Raw genomic sequence first — 19902 nt, forward strand, 5'->3', positions numbered from 1 at the left:
ACAGCAGGCTAGTATGGAAAACATATCCCTCAATAAAGAGTTAGCACTGATGCGTTTTCTCCGCTCTCTACAAGCAATTTCAGTCATTTTGTTTTTATTTCCACTCAGTTTACGAGAGATAAGCCATGCTTCAGCAATTAGTTAGCTAATATTGCTAGCGCGGCCGGAGTCGTAATTAAAGGAATTAGCATTCCGGTGTTAGCGAGTACGCTAGCTACACTCCATGACCGCGGACAATGGTGGTGTTTGTCGGTGAGAGCAGCCTGGTTCCCATTGACTGTTAATGAGTGAGATGGCTGATTAGACCCCTCAGAGGAGTACAGATCCACAGTCCTGCCCCAGAGGTGAAAGGGTAATGCAGGGGGAAGCAGCGTTATGCTTCAGCACCTTCTGTCTTTTTCGTACTGACCAGACATTCCAGCTTCATCTCACAGGCTGGAATTTGATCTGTCTTAAAAGTGGCAATTATGTACCACATAGCAAAATTTCGCCCAGCTCTGGCCCACACAACCAGCTCTTGCTTGGCCCACATGTTGCAATTACGGTACCTGACTGGACCGAGTCTGGCTTCCGGGCAAGGGCCAAACATGGACCATATCTGGGCCAAGTCTCAGCCAAGTTAATAATCCTTAACTATAATAGGGCCCATGTTTGGTCATTGTCTGGAAGTCAGACTTGGTTTGTCATGATTGCAATGAAATTGATATAACTATGAAGCATTACACTTTAGGCACACTATGGGGTGTGCTTTTTCTTAAAGAGACCTGATTGATAGAGTTTTTTTTTTTCATTTTAAAACAGAACAATTCAAAGCAATCCAGGCTCATTCTAAAAATGTACCCCTATATTACATATACATTTCTAGAGAGCGGCAAATGCATCCCAGAAGGAATTTTCTCGCATAAATCCAACAGAGGCTGCTGTCGACTGACTGATTAACTGACCGACTGACCCAACCTACTCCTTTCCTAAACTGGTAACAGTGAGAAAGCCGTTTATACTGAGGTAAATAGCTAGCTGGTAAGCGTGAAAAGGAATGCCGTCATATCGCCCCGCAGCGCTAATTTTAAAGACGAAATGCAGCCATATGTAGCTCTGGCTACATAATTCTCAATGTCCAGAAATGAGGTAATCAGGAAAAAAACATAACTTTGTATCTTATTAAAAAACTGACTTGACATTTGATTAATAATAATATATTCATTCATTAATTTTTTTTCAGCTTAGTCCCTTTATTAATCCGGGGTCGCCACAGTGGAATGAACCACCAACTTATCCAGCACATGTTTTTACGCAGGAGATGCCCATCCAGCTGCAAACCATCTCTGGGAAACATCCAATTTAGCCAACCCACCTGTACCGCATGTCTTTGGACTGTGGGGGAAACCGGAGCACCCAGAGGAAATCCACACGAACGCAGGGAGAACATGCAAACTCCACACAAAAACGCCAACTGAGCCGAAGTTGGAACCAGCGCCCCAGCGACCTTCTTGCTGTGAGGCGACAGCACTACCTACTACGCCACTGCGTCGCCTTTTAATAATAATATAATTTAGGTAATAAAATGTATGTAATGTAGGTTAAATTCAGTTATTTTGCGACATACAGGAAGCAATAGATTATTCATTCATTTATTTTCCTGAGACTTAGTCTGTAGTTTAGAGGTCACCACAGTGGAATGAACCACCAACTATTCCAGCATATGTTTTGTGCAGCAGATTCCCTTCCAGCTGCAACCCAGTACTGGGAAACACCAATAAACAGTCATTCACACAAATACACTACGGACAATTTAGTTTATTCAATCCACCTATAGCGCATGTCTTTTTGTTGGGGAAACCAGAACACCCGGAGGAAACCCACACAAACGAAAAAATAGATTATTATTTTTAAAAATGTAATTGTGATTAAATTAAATATTTACTTACTCAAAAATGATTCAAATGTATTTTAAATGTGGGTCAAAATATTCCAAACTTATGTGGCCCACATTTCAATTTTTTACATCTGGCCTAAATACTACATTTGACATCTGGCTCATATCTTATGTCTAACCTTAAAGATGGTGCCACCTGTGCTAAACCCACGCCATGTTTGGCCCACATGGAGCATGAATGCACATTCAGGATGAATGCTCACTGTTCCAACAATATGCCAAATCTAGGCCAGTATTAGGCCTGTTACAATAATCAATATATTAAATTATCGCACAACACATGGACATAAACTCAATCATTTTTGATATTGCAAAACATACCGCCCATACATAAAAGCAACTATTTTGCTAATTGTGCAACCTCTCTATCTCTATTGGTGTCGGTGTAAGTGTCAGTATAGTATCTACTACTAGTATATTTTCCTGTGGGTGTCTGATGACTGAAAATAGATGTGGTTGCAGATACTGCAGCCTGGTACTTTTTACCTTACACTACTTTGTTAACATTTGTTTACCTTACACTACTTTGTTAACATTTAATATTATTTATTTAGGATATGTGCTTTTTCTGATGTGTTCCAATTCTGATTCCAATGCCTCATTATTAAATTGTTAAAATGACTATAATTAAATTAAATATTCTAAAGAATAAAATATGATGTGTTCATTGGAAGAATGATCTTGCATTATGATGCTATTATTTTGTTTTTCTGGCATCATAAAATGGGTGGCATGAAGTGGTCTTAAAATGACAATAATATAATTTAACACAATATATTTTGGTGCAATATATTGTTCAACAACAAGTACAGTAGATATCAGGCCTAGTCAGAGTTGTATGCTGCTACATGACTTCATTTGTGTCCCCATGCATAATCACCACACCTAAACCTTAACTAACTCTTCAATAAAGTATAACTCTTTTGTGGAGGGTGGGATTAGGTGATGAAATTTGGACAATTCAAAGGGCCCATGCCATTTTGGGGTGCCCAGAGTTACTATTAGGGGACCCAATCAAACAGCGCTTGTCAGCCTCTGGGGTGTGTATGTTTGTATAATATTTATACTCACCAAATTCAAACTATTTTCAGTACTGCATTTACTAAGCTATTTGTGGGACTGTGACCAACACCTCTTTTTTTTTTTTTTGTCATTTTACCCGATCGACACCTATGCACTGCTAAGCATCAGACAGGAAGGAAGAGGTTCAGTATGGATGGAGAGCACAGGACAGACATGTCCTCCATCCACTTTACAGTTAACTGGAGAATCTGGAGAAACTAAAATATAAAAGTAGCCAATCAATAAATTAAATATAAAACATAATATCTTGGACATCTAGATGGCACAGTGAGTAGCACAATCCCCTCACAGCAAGAAGGTCGCTGGTTCAAGCCTCGACTGGGTCAGTTGGCATTTCTGTGTGGAGTTTGCATGTTCTCCCAGCATTAGTGTGGGTTTCCTTCGGGTGCTCCGGTTTCCCCCACAGTCACATGGGAAGGCTAAATTGTCTACAGCTAAATTGAATGAGTGTGTATGGATGTTTCCCAGCGATGGGTTTCAGCTGGAATGGCATCCGCTGCATAAAACATACAGTATGCTGAACCCCAGATTAATAAAGGGACTGAGCCAAAAAGAAAATGAATGAATGAATATAATAATTATTAATAATTGTAGTTAGTATTAATGTTTGGTTTTTATATTGTGGATAACCCTTTGTACTTAATGGAACTCTATTCTGGGAGCAGGAGTGTGCATGTCCTCATTCATTAAAAAACAGGTTCCCATAACTTCCTCTATGACATCACTGTCTCATTCATCATGCACCTGGCCAGACGTGGTCACAGATTGGTCAAAATATCATCAGTGACATATTTACTCAGCAAACAGCGCAGCACAATACCTAACATATTAACATTTCTCCATTAACCAGCAAACAGTCATGTCCAGCGAATACAAGTTCCCATTTCTAAAGCTATGCAGACTATGGATTGTGGAAAAAAAAAGCTTTCTATTTACTAGTCAACAGTGTTATTTCTAGAACTAAATGCAATTATTTAAATCATAAGGCTTGTTCATACAATGGATAACTGCATCAATAAAGTTATTTCCCCTTTTCGGTGATTCAAACCCATAAAATATGCTTTAATCTTCAGAACACAATATAGAAGATATTTTTTTTCCATCCGTTGACACTTCAAAACAGTCATAAAAGATCAATAGAGAGAGATCAATATATAAATGCACATGAACAAGGCATCTTTTCATGAGATATTAACACTTTTCATTAATCAGTGAACATAAACAGAGCATCATACATGTTGGTAAAATGTATGATCCTCGTTGGTTCTTCTGCATCAAGAACGAACTAAACCGCAGAGACCACATTTAAATATTTGCTTATCAGTGTTCGTATGTAAATGAAATGTTTAGTTATAAAAGTTAAAATTTATTGTAAAAAAGTTATTGTAAAAATGAGAAGAGCCATTATTTACTATTTACAAAATGTATTTAAGCAAAATACCTAGATATATATATATATATATATATATATATATATATATATATATATTTTTTTTTTTTTGTTTTTTTTTTTTGCTAAAATTTGTAAAATCACAGTTAGCTGTGTGTAGGTTTTTGACTCTTCTAAAGCATAAAAGCTGCATAAAAAGATCACAGATAATTAGGAAATATGCTAAGTAAACATTCTTGTTTATCTGAAAAGCAATGCTGAAGTCAGATATTCAGCTTTGAAAATTTTCATCACGTGCCTGAACGTCTGTCTTTGTTTTGATTCTTTTAACCCGCCCAGTGCGCATGTAGCTTATTACATTTCAGCATGCTGAGTTACCTTTGTGGAAAACAGCGTATTTCATTTATTCATTTAAGAAGGCTCTCAAAGTATGCGCCCGCTACCAAAGATGCGACCTCCGGTGGACAGCAGCCGACTCCAAAATGACATGCAGATTCATTTGAAAATCCTGAATCAATATTGCAGTTACTTTTGCACGCTGGAGGAAGGACGACACCATAGCCGAAGTATTACTGCTAGACAGGTAATGTTCTGTTTTAAAACTATTTTAGTCAGGCTAAGCTTATGTTAGATTGTGTTGTTATGAATGGCTTATATGCATGTGTTGTTCAGCCACTGAAATCTCCTGGCAAAAGATTGATGTGACTATTTTCAGTTTTATAAGGGACCTTTTACAGCATCGATAATGTAGATTTATATTTAGTTTAACAACAATACATCAGTTAATAATGCTTTTCAGCCTAACCTGCTTTACTGAGCTAAAGTTGCTTTTATATTTACATTTGTTCATTTTTGAACAATAAAAGACTTCCAATACTGTTTACCATGCTACTCTGAATATTCGCTCTGCAATAGCATGTAAGTATGGCTTAGTAATAAGTTTAATTCCTGCACGCCGCTGTCCAAACACTAACTAACTGGCGAATGGCATGAACTAGAGGGTTGTGTGCTGTTGTGATGCGGTGCGCACATTCGCAATTTCAGGAGCCATGGCTTGGAATAACAGTCTCTCCCCATCGTCCAAAGATAATATGCTAAGTGGTTAGCATTTTGGCAGATCACCTACTGTATCTTTAACTTCATCGATTTGGTTTGGGACATGAATGAATTGTGTGGAAACCTGCATTTTTTTACAGTGCAATGTGAGATGTCATATCTCCAAACCCTATATCTACTTTTGTGAAATCAGCATTAGAGACTATTTCTTCTTGCAGATAACAATATAAATACTACCAGCCATTCAGAATAGATTTGAAGAAGTCTTGAGCGTTTAAAGCAGATAGTGATTCTCATAACAAGCAGAATGGTATTGTATACTGGTGTGAATGCTAATAGGGTTACTGTGAATTCCTAATATTTATCAATATCTATGTAAAAAGCCATCAAATCTTGATTTAAACAGATGGTTCCTGCAAGATGTATGTGACTTTTTTACTTCAGTTTATCAGACAAAAAGATATTTTGTTGAAACTGTAATTCACAAAATACAAGTCAGCAGATATTAGCACTTTGAGTCAACAAAAAACCTATACAGGCAAAACATAAATAATATCCATAATTCCTAAACATACATTCATTGAGGTCTTATGAAGCTCCTTGAACTAAAAATCTTCTTCAAATTTTCTACTGAAGAAGAAAAAGAAAGAGAAAAAGCATCTTGGATGAACTGAGTGTGAGTAAATGAACAACATGTTTTTATATTTGGATGCGCTATCAAGCCTTCAGCGATATTTAAACATGTTGAAACCTTACGCTGATTTAAATCAGGTTTAATCTGAACACACACATGCACAAGCTGCAGTCAGCGGACCCATGAACACACATTACATCCTGGATGGGGGTATGGGGTGGATCAGAGGACAAGTGTGAGCGTTTGAGACGGGTCAGAGTGTTCTTGTGAGAGCTAAGGATTCAGAAGAAGTGCATTAGCACAGATGGAGGATGCCTCGCGTTCATCAGCGGAAAACACACGGAAGAATCGCACTTCATTTCTGCCAGTCTCATTAAATGCAGCTTTCCAACAGGGGTTTAAAGAGGGACTTAAAAGACTAAAGTACAGAGATGAGCCTCTGGGGCAGTTGTGTGTATAAGTCAATTAGTGAGGAAGTGAATGAGATAGAGAGAGAGAGAGAGAGAGAGAGAGAGAGTACTGGTTTAGCTATACTTTTTGATAGCTCTATTGTCTTTACAGATTCAATTTAACTTCTTTTAAATACGGTAGTGCTTTTCACAATTATTATTATTATAGCAGCTTTACAAAAGGTGCTAGTTATTACATTACAATTACAAATAAGATCAAGGTTTGTCATGCACACAAAAATCATAATAAAACAACATAGATGAATCCAAGATGCTAGTGTCTTTTTTATAACCGGTGGTCAAAATAGTGTAATATAGTCCAAACAGTAAATATAAGGCCCAATCACAACTCTACCCCTTATGCTGCGTCTACACCAGACGAGGAAGAAGCGTCAAGCACGAGGGATTTCTATGTTATGTCAATGCAAAGACACGAATAGATATCCTGTGGTGCAATAGGCACGAATGAGGCGATGCGAATGATGCGATTCACGTGACACCAATAACAGTTCATCAAACTGGGCTGGGCTCAGTTGGAAGCATCGCTGAAACCTTCCATCATCCAGGTTAAGTTTCTGGAAGAGTTGATGAGTTGGGTGCATCTCCGAATGGATCTAGTGGACTTAGGCCGTACTCAAACTAGGTACAGTTGCCTCGAACCGGGCCAAAGCACGGTTGTCCCTCCTCCCGTCTCCCCCGACGGCCCCTATCACACCACAATCGGGCCTCGGCACGCTTACGTCATCGCTGCTGTGCTGTTCAGTGAGAAGCGCTTTTACTCGCACTCACTCAACAGCACAGTGGACATTTCTCTAGTTATATCGTTTCAGTCGTTTGATATGCAGTGACATGCAGTCAGATATTTCGGCAAACAGTCCTTAGGGATGCGGTGACACGCAGTCAGATATTTCGCCGAACAGATCTGCCACTTTTGGCGCTCATAATCATAAAGCCCTCGTGCTGCAGGAATGAGGTGGTCTGCTGAAGGTGCGCAGCTGCTGTGCAGTGAGAGGTTTGCGTCTTTAATAAACTACGGCAGTTTGCGTTCACTGAACAGTAAGAATGATTAATTAATCCATATGAAATAGTCCCTTAAAAGTCACGTCTCACTTTCAGTTTCAGGCTTTGGCGCGTTTTGCACTCACACTACAAACGTACCGCGCCAAAGTACGTCTTTATGGGGGCTTCACATAGACGTAATGATTTTAATACTGTACACACTTTTTATTCTATTCCCCTATACCCAACCCCAACACTGAACCCTGCACTCATTGGAAACATTCTGCATTTCAAAATTTAAAGCCCAAGTGAACCGCGCTCAGGCCCACCTCTTCTAACCGGGCCAGGGCTGGCCAAGTAAACCATGCTTGAGCCCGATTCAGCGCACTCACACTTCTCAAACGATCTGGGAAACGGGCCTGGGCACGGTACGGATGGCATAGTGTGAGTAGGCCCTTAGACACGGCTCCAAATAAATCAACGCTGTTTTTCAGCCTTCATAAAGCACATAAACACACCAATTCTCTCAATAAAATACATGTTAGCCATTTAGCAACGAAGCTAAACTCCCTAGATCGCTGGATTGCACGCACAATCACTTATGGACCACAAATCTGCCATTGTTGGACTACATTTTTATACGCACTTGGCTCACACACACATGCTTCCTCATTCTGACTGATTACACACGCACCACCGGAAGATTGTCAAGGACTGATTACACACACTACTTAAGCAGCACACGCAGTTTTGTTTACGTAAGGGACATTACAACATTTTTGTCTTGTTTTCCCTGTGTTTTGACCCTAGCCTAGTTTGACTTTTTGTCCCTGTCTGCTGCCTGCCTTCCGACCTCTCGCCTGTTATTCCGACCACAATTCTGGATTGTCTTTATATATTATGTCTATGTATATAATTTAATTATTAAGAACAATTTGTGTATTGTAAATTGCCTAAGACCTACGTAGAGAAATATGAAAAAGAGCCACTATTGAGGACTTTACATTGGTCATCACAAATTAAAAATGCTTATAAATTATCCCAAACTTGTTTTTATTAACACCCAATGATCGGCGCTTGTTTCTGTGAGGGTTGGTTTTTAGGGGTAGGCCAAAGACAGTATCAGTATTTATCTGACAGTATTTGTCTACCAACACCATTATTAAAACTTAAGTGATATAACAGAGGTTCATACCACTGTGGCAACCCCTAATAAATAAGGGAATAAGCTTAAGAAAAATTAATGAATGAAAGAATGAATGAATGAATGAATGAATGAATGAATGAATGAATGAATGAATGAATGAATGAATGAATGAATAGAATGAATGATCTAGAACAATGGAAGAGATGTATGAATGCATGAAGATGTCTTTCAAAATATAGGTGACAATCCATTATTTTGTCTGTTTGACCTGTTTTATAATCATTTTATTTGATATTCTTCTCATTTATAAAGTTCTCTGACATTATGTTTATAGTTTTTCCCTTTTATATTTCTTTACTTACACTATTCTGTTTATAGGCGTGTATATATTTCTGTGCATGTGTATGTAAAAAAAAAATGTCTGTATGTGTGTGTGTACTGTACTGTGAATTTATACATGCTGTACACACTGAATTAAGTCAATGTTAAAGAATACTGTTATTATCATTGCTGATAACCATGTGTGTGCGCGTGTAGGTGTTTTTATGACATATCAAGAAACAAATCTGAATAATGATGACATAGGTTCTCAAAAAGTTTACAAATCACAATGAAAGAGGGATTATGGCAATCGAAAATACAGTTTGTGCAATATAATAACAATGGAAACCAATGTAATGTCTCCACAAAAACAAACACGAGTGTGTGTGTTTGTCCTTCTGTTGTACATCCTAAACGGCTGCAGTCTCGCTCAACCCAGGGGAGGAGTATGTGGTGAACTTCCTCCAGCTAACAAAAAAAAAAGTAGACTTGGTGCTTCTGACTGGTATCTACATTACATGCTCTCCTGAAACACAAAGGCCACTGAAAACTAGAAGGCAGACGTGGGCTAATGCTAATGCCTCTTACAGTCGGTTTCTTGTGGTTACACACTGAAAGAAAAAAAACACACATCATGCCTAATTATATTAAAAAGCAGCATATAAAACCCATTCATTCCTTCTTTTTCCTTCAGCTTAGTTACTTATTTTCCAGGGGTCGCCACAGCGGAATGAACTGCCAACTTATCCAACGTATTTTTTACACAGCAAAAGCCGTCAAATCCAACAGACAGCATCTGGCAATTCCCAAAGTCTCCACCTTAGAGAAAGATGCAGAGTTAAGTTTTGAGCGCTGCGCTCAGTTTTCTCTCATGTCAGTGGGGGCTGTGAGTTATTTTCAGACAGCCGCAGACATGCCCTACTGTGCTCTTAATCACTGCCACTCCGGGCTAAACACTTTTACTTCAGCACTATTGGGTTAATATTCAGCAGCTTCCCACCTACTCTGGGAATGCTGCTTTAAACGTGACTCACAGAGCAAATGCAGTTTTACTGTGATAATGAAGACACACACACACTAGGGTTGCACCATACAGTCTAGCAAAATATGCGATATTGTTGTTGAGTATCGCGATAACAATACTTCTTATGATATATTTCCCTGGATTACTGATATTTTTATTTTTATTATAATTTTTTTAAAATAAACAGGTAAAAGATATGTTTCAGATCTAATTAATTTTAATTTTGACTAAAATACTGTGTCAAGGTGCAAACATTTAGCTTTTAAAACATCTGCAGATATGCTGACTCTGATTGTCAAAAATTGTCTCGATTCCCACCTTAAATATTTATTTTCAGGTCTGGGTCCGCCTTTGGGCCGCTCCAGCCAATAGCGGAACATCAACTACTGGGGGGTGGTGATAAATCTAGATTTATCACCATCTGATTAGTCAAATTTAGATAAACAGTTAATGCATAAATTAAATGTAATGTCTGCAATACTTATATTGCATATACTTTTATCAAGATAACGATACGTTTGAGATATATTGTGCAGCCCTAACACACACACAGTTGTTTTTATGGGGGCTTCACATAAGCTGCGTCCCAAATGGCACACTATACACTATGCACTCATGCACTATGTACTTACGCACTTACACACTCAACAGGATAGTATATGTATGTAGTGTCGTCCCAAATGGCACACTAATGTTTTTTTACAAAGCGGAAATTTAAACCGTTTCACTGATGACGTATGACGGTCGCCAACTCAGTGAAGTAAACAACCGAATTATCAAATAATACCTGCCGTGAGTATTGCCGCATTCACCATCGGGAGGCGCCATAATCACTCTCGTAGAAGAATTTTGCTTTCACCATCCAAAATTAATAAAGTTATTCAACATGTGCGTCCGATAGCTCCGCCCCTTCCGCTACGTAAGCAAACCTGCGGTCGTTGAGTGCGTGAAGTGTCCATCATTACACACTTCATTTTAGCGGCTGAATGAGTGCATCATCCGGGTAATTAAAGTGCACTTATTATTTTTAGAGTTTTCAGTGTGAACACACTACTTACACTATTTATACTACAAAATGGCGTAGAATAGTGCACAAGTATGCGATTTGGGACGCAGCTATAGACGTAATGATTTTAATACTGTACACACTGTATATTCTTTACCCCTATACGCCAACCCTAATACTGAACCCCAAACTCATTGGAAACATTCTGCATTTAAAAGTTTAATTCTGTGTCATTTGTGAACCTTTTTCTTCATGAAAAAAACCCCATAAGGTCTAAATTTACTGGTTTTGGAGACATTTGGTCCCTACAATGTTAGAAATTAGGTTAGAAAACACACACACACACATACACGCATACACACAGACTGTAGGGCTGATCTGTGTTAGTGTTGTTTGTGAAGTGATACTCAACAGGGCTCTTCATTAATTTACGACGGCTATTAAAAGGAGTCTTTTATGACTAATGTGCTCGCCAGCATGTTGTAAAAAAACACTGAATGGTTTGCAGACCTTAAGAAAAAAAGCAGAGATCTTGTACTGGATGACGCTGTTATCTGCCGTTTTGCCTGTAAATTCAAAGCTGCTGTCAGCACATATACATATAGGCCCATTTACACTATATACTTTATCATATACACTTAAAAAACGTTAGGTGTTAAACCAAAGTACTAAATTTACTGACAATATTTACAATGTGAAAAAAAAAACACAGATTGTGAAATCCAGTTCTTAAAAGTAGAATTACTTACTATCCTTCAACTTAGTTCCTGATTTATCATGGATCGTCAAAGCAGAATGAACCGCCGATTGCTCTGCAAGGTGCTTTTTGGAACAGATGCCCAAAAGAGGAATTAAATTATGCATAATGTCAGAATTATTAGCCCCACTGAATTATTCGCTCCCATTTATTTGTTTTACCTAATTTCTGTTAAACGAAGTAACAATATTTTTAACACATTTCTACATATAATAGTTTTAATAACTCATTTCTAATTTTTTAGTTTGTTCCGTAGACTATCGAGAAAAGAATTAGCTTAAAGAGGCTAATAATTTTGACCTTAAAATGTTTTTTTTGTTTTTTTTTTTTAATGTAAAACTGCTTTTATTCTAGACAAAATAAAACAAATAAGACTTTCTCCAGAAGAAAAAAAATATTATCAGACATACTGTGAAAATGTCCTTGCTCTATTAATTTTTGGAAACATTGAAAAAATGTTAGTGAGTTAATTTAACTTAAAATTTGATTAAAAAATGTATAGGGTTTATTATTTTAAGACTATATGTAGAATGCACTTTATAAACACTTAATAATAATAATAATAATAATAATAATAATAATAATAATAATAATGTATTATTTAATGATTATTTTGACCTAGTTTTGATTTCAATTACTGGACATACATACTAAACCTGAATATAATATAATATAATATAATATAATATAATATAATATGATATAATAAGCTCCTTTTGAGCTTCAAATAAATAAAAAAGGATGTTTCCTATTAAAACAACAAGCCAAATCAAACAACAGTAAAATAAATCTATTCTCATCATCCTTACACAACATCATTTGCCTGATATAGTCATGAACAATACAGACATGCTTTAATTAACATTGAGAAACACACCTGACCAATTCTCTGGAAAACCCACAAAACTCCTACGAAAATCCTCTAAAAAGTGCACACAGTGGGAAGAGTTTCCTAAACGGGCCAACAGGAAGACTCCACCGGGACAGACAGCTTTGTGTTGTGGTTGAGCCTTTCTCCAATAATACAACAAGTGAATGGAAGAGGGCAAGATACATCATCTCACACACAAACCCTACACAGTTACAGCTGAGCCAAGTTTAGACTTAACACACACCCACAAACTCATTCTCCATCTGATCTGGCCCACATCTATCGCAAATGGCCATTTGGTTTTAACAATCTTTCTGCCATTCCATATTAACTCTTAAAGAAACGGCAAATGCCACCAACATCTGCCTAAAAGATCTACTCCTCAACATCGACTTCATATAAAAATGTGCACGTTAACAATATAGGGTGGAAAATAAAAGCCAGAACCTCTTAATAGAGGTCAGAATCTGAGAAACATCATGAGAGGAAGAATTTGTTTTGGCTTCCTCAGATGTTTTCTAGCTCTGCCAAGCCAATTTGTAATTCCATCTGAGAAGATCTAAAAAGCAACTAGTAATTAAGGCTTTACCGCAAAACCAGTCAGAGCGCAACCATTTCTTTTGAGCGACTGCAAAGTTAGTTAAACGCTGCTATAGCAACGTAAAGCAGATAGTGAAAGACTGTTGACTGTTGCCCCACATGTGTTTCTTGGCCATGAGAAACAAGCATCTGCTGGCAGAGTAAACAATAGAAAGCAAGATGTGTTAAAGTGGCACGTTCTGCACCAAATGCAATTCTTTTACGAAGGGAGACCACCAGACTTAACGCATCTTTGATGAATACATGGTTACAAGTTTTAAATGCTTCCAAAGCTAAGATTAAATAAACAGTAAAAATAAGGAAAACCAAATGTTCTTAAAATGACAACTTCTTTGGTTGACATAATTTTTTATAATTATGCACATAGTTTGTTTAATTATTAATTTTAAGGCAATGAGTTTACTCATTTCATTTAAAGTAAACTAATCCAATTAAAAACAATGGGTTTACTCACTTATTAAAGTAAAGTAAACTAAATGCTTTAAAAACAATGGGTTTATGAAAGTCAACTAATTGCTTGAAAAAGAACAGATTTACTCACATTTTAAAGAAAAGTCAACTAAACCAGTGTTTCTCAACCATGTTCCTGTAACACTGCACATTTTCCATGTCCTCACTGGGCTTTTTTCCCCATAGACTTTCATTCATACGCATGCAAATACGTCAGACCGGAAATGCAAGCTTGTGCGACAAATTTTGCAGTTGGCTGCATTGCAAAGTTTAAGCTTGGTGAACTCTGACCTGCTAAATCGCATCACTTGACTGCATGAGACCAATCGAAAACATGACCTCTCTGGACAGAAATGTAAAATATGGACCAATCACTCGCTTTTTTAAATGTCTAATCATTTTGTGTAATCCAGCCTTTTTTCTCAGTGTCGTACTACAGAATTTTGCAAGCTCAAACTCTATTGTGACTGCAGCTTGAGGGTGCTTTCACACTTGATTCAATTACCTAGACCAGGGCTATTCAATTAGTCTGTCATGGGGGCCGGTTCATGAAAAGCATCCCAAGCGAAGGGTCGGAGATATATAACTTGCTATATGAGTGATGACATAACTGCATATAAGAGCCCATATGCTGTATTTGTGCTCATAAAGACACCCACGTTGGCTTTTTCTACATTCAAATATTGTACAATTATAGATTCTGGTTGACAATTATAGTCTGAGGAATAATCATGGTTTCATGGTTATCACGTCTAATGTAAATTCAATTGCCAATTAAATGGCTCTGGCCTAGCCCGTACCCAAGTTCAATCATCTCCTCTTGCTCCCTTCTCGGTCGGTTTGTGTTTACACTGTGTTTTTTCCTTCTCAACCCTTGCGTCATCAAGCTGCTGTTGTGTAAATGGTGATCAGTGATGCAACGATAATAGATTTTGGTTGTACAATTAAAGTCTGAGGAGTAATTCTGGTTATCACGATTATTATGTGTTCTTTCATTTCGAAATACTACTAATTTACAAAATGACATGAAAACTTCTTATATTTTAAAGTTTTAATTATCGCTTAAAACCACTTAAATACCACTTAAGTAACCACTTAAAACAGCACAAAATAATAAAATAAATAAATAAAATCCATTTCTCTTTGGACTTAAAAATAAATGAAAAATGTATTTGGCATTTGAACATAACAATATGGTATTTAAACATAACAATTTAACATTGAAAATGAACAACAGAATAATGAAAAATAAATAAATAAATCGTTTTTGTCTAATGTAAATTTAAGCATCATATTAGCTAAGTATTTCACTTTTAAATAAAAACAAATGTAGTCAAAGACTGCTGAACCTCTGTCTGAAAGGCACTATTATGCGCTCAAACCATGTGCCTCCATTGGATATAACAAACTTGTGCATGTAAAAGATGGGATATGGCATTAAAATCCTCCTCAGCCATAGTTAAAATAAGCCTTTGATCCTGTGAGCGTGCGTACGTATAGTGTACAAGCTTGGAACTTTAAACTGGTGCACATATATACTATATTACATAACAGTATAAATATATATATATATATATATATATATATATATATATATATATATATATATATATATATATATATATATATATATATATACTGTATATTAGGGCTGAAACAATACAGTTAGCCCACGGTTCAACACATACCTCAGTTTTTTAACACGGTTTTCGGTTTGGTTCTCATGGCTTGACACGTGTTTTTTTTCCTTTTTTTTTTCAATAGGCAATAGGAACAGTAAGGGGTTAAGGAGAGAAAAAAAAAACGATTTATTGCAATACTCATTTTGTTTATTTAAAAGCCAAGAGAAGTACACTAGTTCCTAGTGTATTGTATAAGAAAAAATTAACAATGAAATCTCACAGCTGCTGGTAGACCATGTGCAAACTGGGGAACACAAAAAATCCTACTGTTTGAAAATAAACATACATGTGAAGTTAATAAAGAGAAATTGACAATTTCAAATAAACAAATTTGTACTTAAGTAAACATAAATGAAACATCTTAAATATTTCGGTGCTGAAAAAATGCGAGACTGAAGTATGTAACACGGATCGAGTGCTTTTATAAGATGACAAAAGTCTGCATCTCCAATCACCGAAAATGGCTGCAAATCTTTAGCAATAAACACCCGCACTGCCTTTGTTATTTTATGTGCCTTTCGGAACCAGTTGGGTATGTTAGATTGAAAGACTCAGGGAGGGATTGTTGCTATTTGGAGGACTTAATTACCTTCTCTGCTATCCTGCCTTTAGACAGTGATATTGCTGGGTGATGGCGCTGCAGATGTGCAGTCATGGTTATGCGTGTAAAACAATCCTTGCACACACATAGTAATTTTTTGTTCACCATTTTTTTTATTGGCATTAGACTTACTGGCAAAACCGAAATGTCCTCACACCGCAGATTTGAAAGACGCCAGCGCTTTCTCGTACTGTTGCCTCACTTCGCCGGCACTTCATTGTACTGTTGCCTCAGCCTCACTTCACCGCCGCTCGCAATGTTAAAGTGAGGAATGATGGTCAAGTGCCCCCTAACTTTACAGCATAGTGATTGGATATTTACTCTGGGGGAGGAGTTTCCTCATCTCACCTCTTGGACAGTCACACACAGTTAATTAGGGGAGATATAAAACGCACATAAATAATTTAAACGCAAAACCGAGAAAACCGCAATTCACAAGCGCGTATTGAACCGTGGAGGTCGTACCGAACGGTTCAATATTATATTGAGAACCATGGCATATATATATATATACTGTAATAATCTTTTTTGAAGTTACCAAACTTGTTACTAAACTCGCTTGAAATGCTTATAAAATGTGGATTTTTTTTTGCACACAGAAAAAACACAAGTGACCAAGCAAAGCCTTAAGCTCTTACTGTTAAATTCAATTGAATAGAAAGCTTATTTTTTTTGCACCTTTACTTATATTGTTCCTTAATTTTGTCTCTGTCATTTCAATAATATTTTTTAAGAAGTTTTTAAATTGTTTTATTTTCCAGAGACAGGCCAGTTTAATTTATTTTCTTAAAGAAGGTTCAGTTTAACAAGTTGAAACAAAAGAAATACATAAAAAATAGTTTACTTGGTAAAATTTGCATTTCAGTTAAATTTTCATTTTTTATTCCAAATATCGTGATACATATCGAATCATGAACATTATATCGTGATAAACATCGTATCATGAGCTGAGTGTATCGTTACACCCCTACTTATACAGTCACAGGCCTTAAAACACATGCAAATGATAATTTTTTTGGTGACTTTATTGTTAAACTTTGCAATTACACAACAATCAGGTGTGTTTTTAAATCCTGCTCAACTATAATCCAGACCCAACACTGCAGATCCTGCGATGTGACTATTGCGCATGTGCACATTGCGATATCGATGCTGAAACGATATATTGTGCAGCCCTACCTGCTTTCCTGGTTGTATAAAAGCTATGTAAACATGACTTCATTGATACAATTTAATTCATTTGCTGCACACATAGTCAGACCATTTTGAGTTAATCATCACCTTAGAATTATTAGACTTTTTTATATTATGAATAGTTTTAAGCTTTATGCTTTTTGCATTCTATATCGCAAGTTTTCTTAAGAAAAAAAAAACAGGAAAAGAAAAAAAATTCCCAAAATGTACACAGACTATATGAATAAATAGAAGAATTGTATCATTCTAAGGTGACGAATGAAGTTGAATTGAGAAGTTATTTAGTTCATTTTGTTGTTTTAAATGCTTGGGAAAAAGCAGCTTGGAAATTCTTCAAATTCTTTTCTTTTGTGTTTTACAAAACAAAGACAAACCTTTAGGTTAAGAAGAAAATGAGAGCGAAATTTACTGACAAACAGAAGGGAAGTTAGGTAATGTACTGTATGTTGTTTTAGAATTTACCTTTCGACTTCAATTTTACATCAGTAAAAAGACTTCAATTATTGGGTGAATAATTGATTAACTTAATAACTTGCTAATGAATTAGTGATTAATCACTTTTTTTTTAAACCACAAAACATGTCTTATGCAAACACATTTAAGCCAGCTCCATAGAAAATTACACAAAAAAAAGTTACAAAAACATTAACAACTATTCTTTATCTTCATTTGCTCATTAATACATAATAAATCCATGGACCACGAATTGTGTGAGCAAATTGGGTCGCATTATCAGACGTTCAGTCTCGGGTCTAACAGTAACTCCATCCATATGGCTTTGTGAATATTTCAATAGTTCAGAAAAGCTGTCAGTGTTTGTCCTGGCTTCAGAGGAGGTCTACCGAGGATATGGCATTGCAACATGATTAATAAAACATGTCAAAATCCATCCTATTAACTCCATAAAAGCCGACACCTGGAAAACGACACTGGACCAGCCTACAACAGCCGCGTCACATCTGTTCATCAATCTGCCCCCTAATCAATCTATCGATGCTCTACACATCTGATCTAATATATATATTAATCATAATACAGAGGCATTTTTGATCATATAGATATCTATTATTGTATTATTATTATCTATTATATATCTATTATTATCATATTATTATAATATGTATACAGGTGTATACATTTTAGCTATCCTGCAGCCATAAATGTTAACCTGAACTACAGTTTGGATTTCGATATGGTTTTGTTCAATATTTGTTTTTTATTTTTGGATGTGATATATACATTTTAATATGGTTTACAAAACAAGGTGGAAGGTGGTTTAGCAGTTATAAAGCTAATTTATCACAATTACAGCATCTTGCTCAATGTCACAAGAGTACAAAGTGTGGATTATGTTGATAATATGCAGCTTTATGCTGACATTTCTACACAAATTCAGGTTTTTTTTCAGACTATATAAAATAACAAAAATAATGAAAGCAGATTCTCTAAAAGAATTATGTTTTACTTATATTTTTGTATGTAGACTTACTTAATATTGAGTTATAGTAACTTGTTTAACTTATTTAATAAGATTCTGTCATTATAGAGTTGATGATTATAGCATTTTAAAACAACATTGCGCAATCAAGTTTAATTTTTATACACTTAATATGTAAATAATTTTAATAAGATAATGGCATAACAGGGTTGACAATTGACAAGTTTAATAAAATATAAAAAAATAAAATGAAAATTTAACAGAAAAAAATCATAGTTTAAAATAAGTACATTTTAATTTTTGATTTTTTAAAATGCCAGGGATGCTGTCAGTTGTGCATTTGTCAAGTTATTATTTACTTGTTAATGACTAAACAAAAGACTTCCAGATCTTAAGTTAGTTTATCAATCAAATAAATCAAACAAACCACTTTAAAATCGGACAGCAACTTCACAACCAGCTTTCAGTGAACTTTGACCGTGCAAACATTTGTGCGAACATCACAACCCGTCCACAGCACTTCATAAACACAACAGTATCACCTGCATTGCATTTCATCAAAACATCCTAATAATGTGACACCAGGACCCTCGTAACAACCAACAAACATAGTTTGATGTTTAAAGCTCCTCTCGCGACTCAGAGCTGAATTGAACGTTTATCCCCAACTCTTACCTTCTGTCAGCCATGTTCCTCACATTGTTTGTAGTAACGAGAGTGAAAACGGAGAGATGTGTCCTCTGGCAGTAACAGGCTGTGAATGTGGGCTTCAGGCTTTCTGTCCCGCTGGAGAGTTGGGGCAGACAGTAGAGAGTAGGTTATTATTCCTCCGCCCTCCAGTAACCTGAGCTCTGCTGCAGCCTGCTGGACTTTCGCCGGGATGAATGAGCGCAGTTTGGGGAAAAGCGTCCTCTGCTGGACAGTTTGCAACGAGTACTGTAAGCATACATAGCTACATTACCGCAAGTATGGCAAGCTGTGATGTTATTGTTTAAATAAATCTACAACTAATTTTATTACCTGCTAATATTTTTCCACTATGTTCTTCTAGTACTTATTCGTTGACACATTCACATCTAGAACTCATTCCTCATTCCTTTGGCTTAGTCCCTTTATTCGTCAGAAGTCGCCACAGCGGAATGAACCACCAACTTATTCAGCATGTTTTACTCAGGGGATGACCTTCCAGCTGCAACTAAGTACTGGGAAACATCCATACACACACATTTACACACATTCACACACATACACTACGGCCAATTTA

At 36.4% G+C, this 19902-nt stretch overlaps 1 protein-coding gene across 1 annotated transcript in view; it reads right to left on the reverse strand.

Annotated features, from left to right (window-relative positions):
- Positions 1–19400, reverse strand: part of arhgap46b (Rho GTPase activating protein 46b) — a 158749-nt gene extending 139349 nt beyond the window's left edge. Inside the window, exon 1 of the mRNA XM_073939563.1 lies at positions 19314–19400. Within this exon, the coding sequence (XP_073795664.1) occupies positions 19314–19327 (14 nt within the window). The 5' untranslated portion in view covers positions 19328–19400. The remainder of the gene's footprint in view (positions 1–19313) is intronic.
- Between the last annotated feature and the right edge of the window lie 502 nt (positions 19401–19902).

This window comes from Danio rerio, chromosome 23 (assembly GCF_049306965.1).
Source record: "Danio rerio strain Tuebingen ecotype United States chromosome 23, GRCz12tu, whole genome shotgun sequence".
Classification (NCBI taxonomy): Eukaryota; Metazoa; Chordata; class Actinopteri; order Cypriniformes; family Danionidae; genus Danio; species Danio rerio.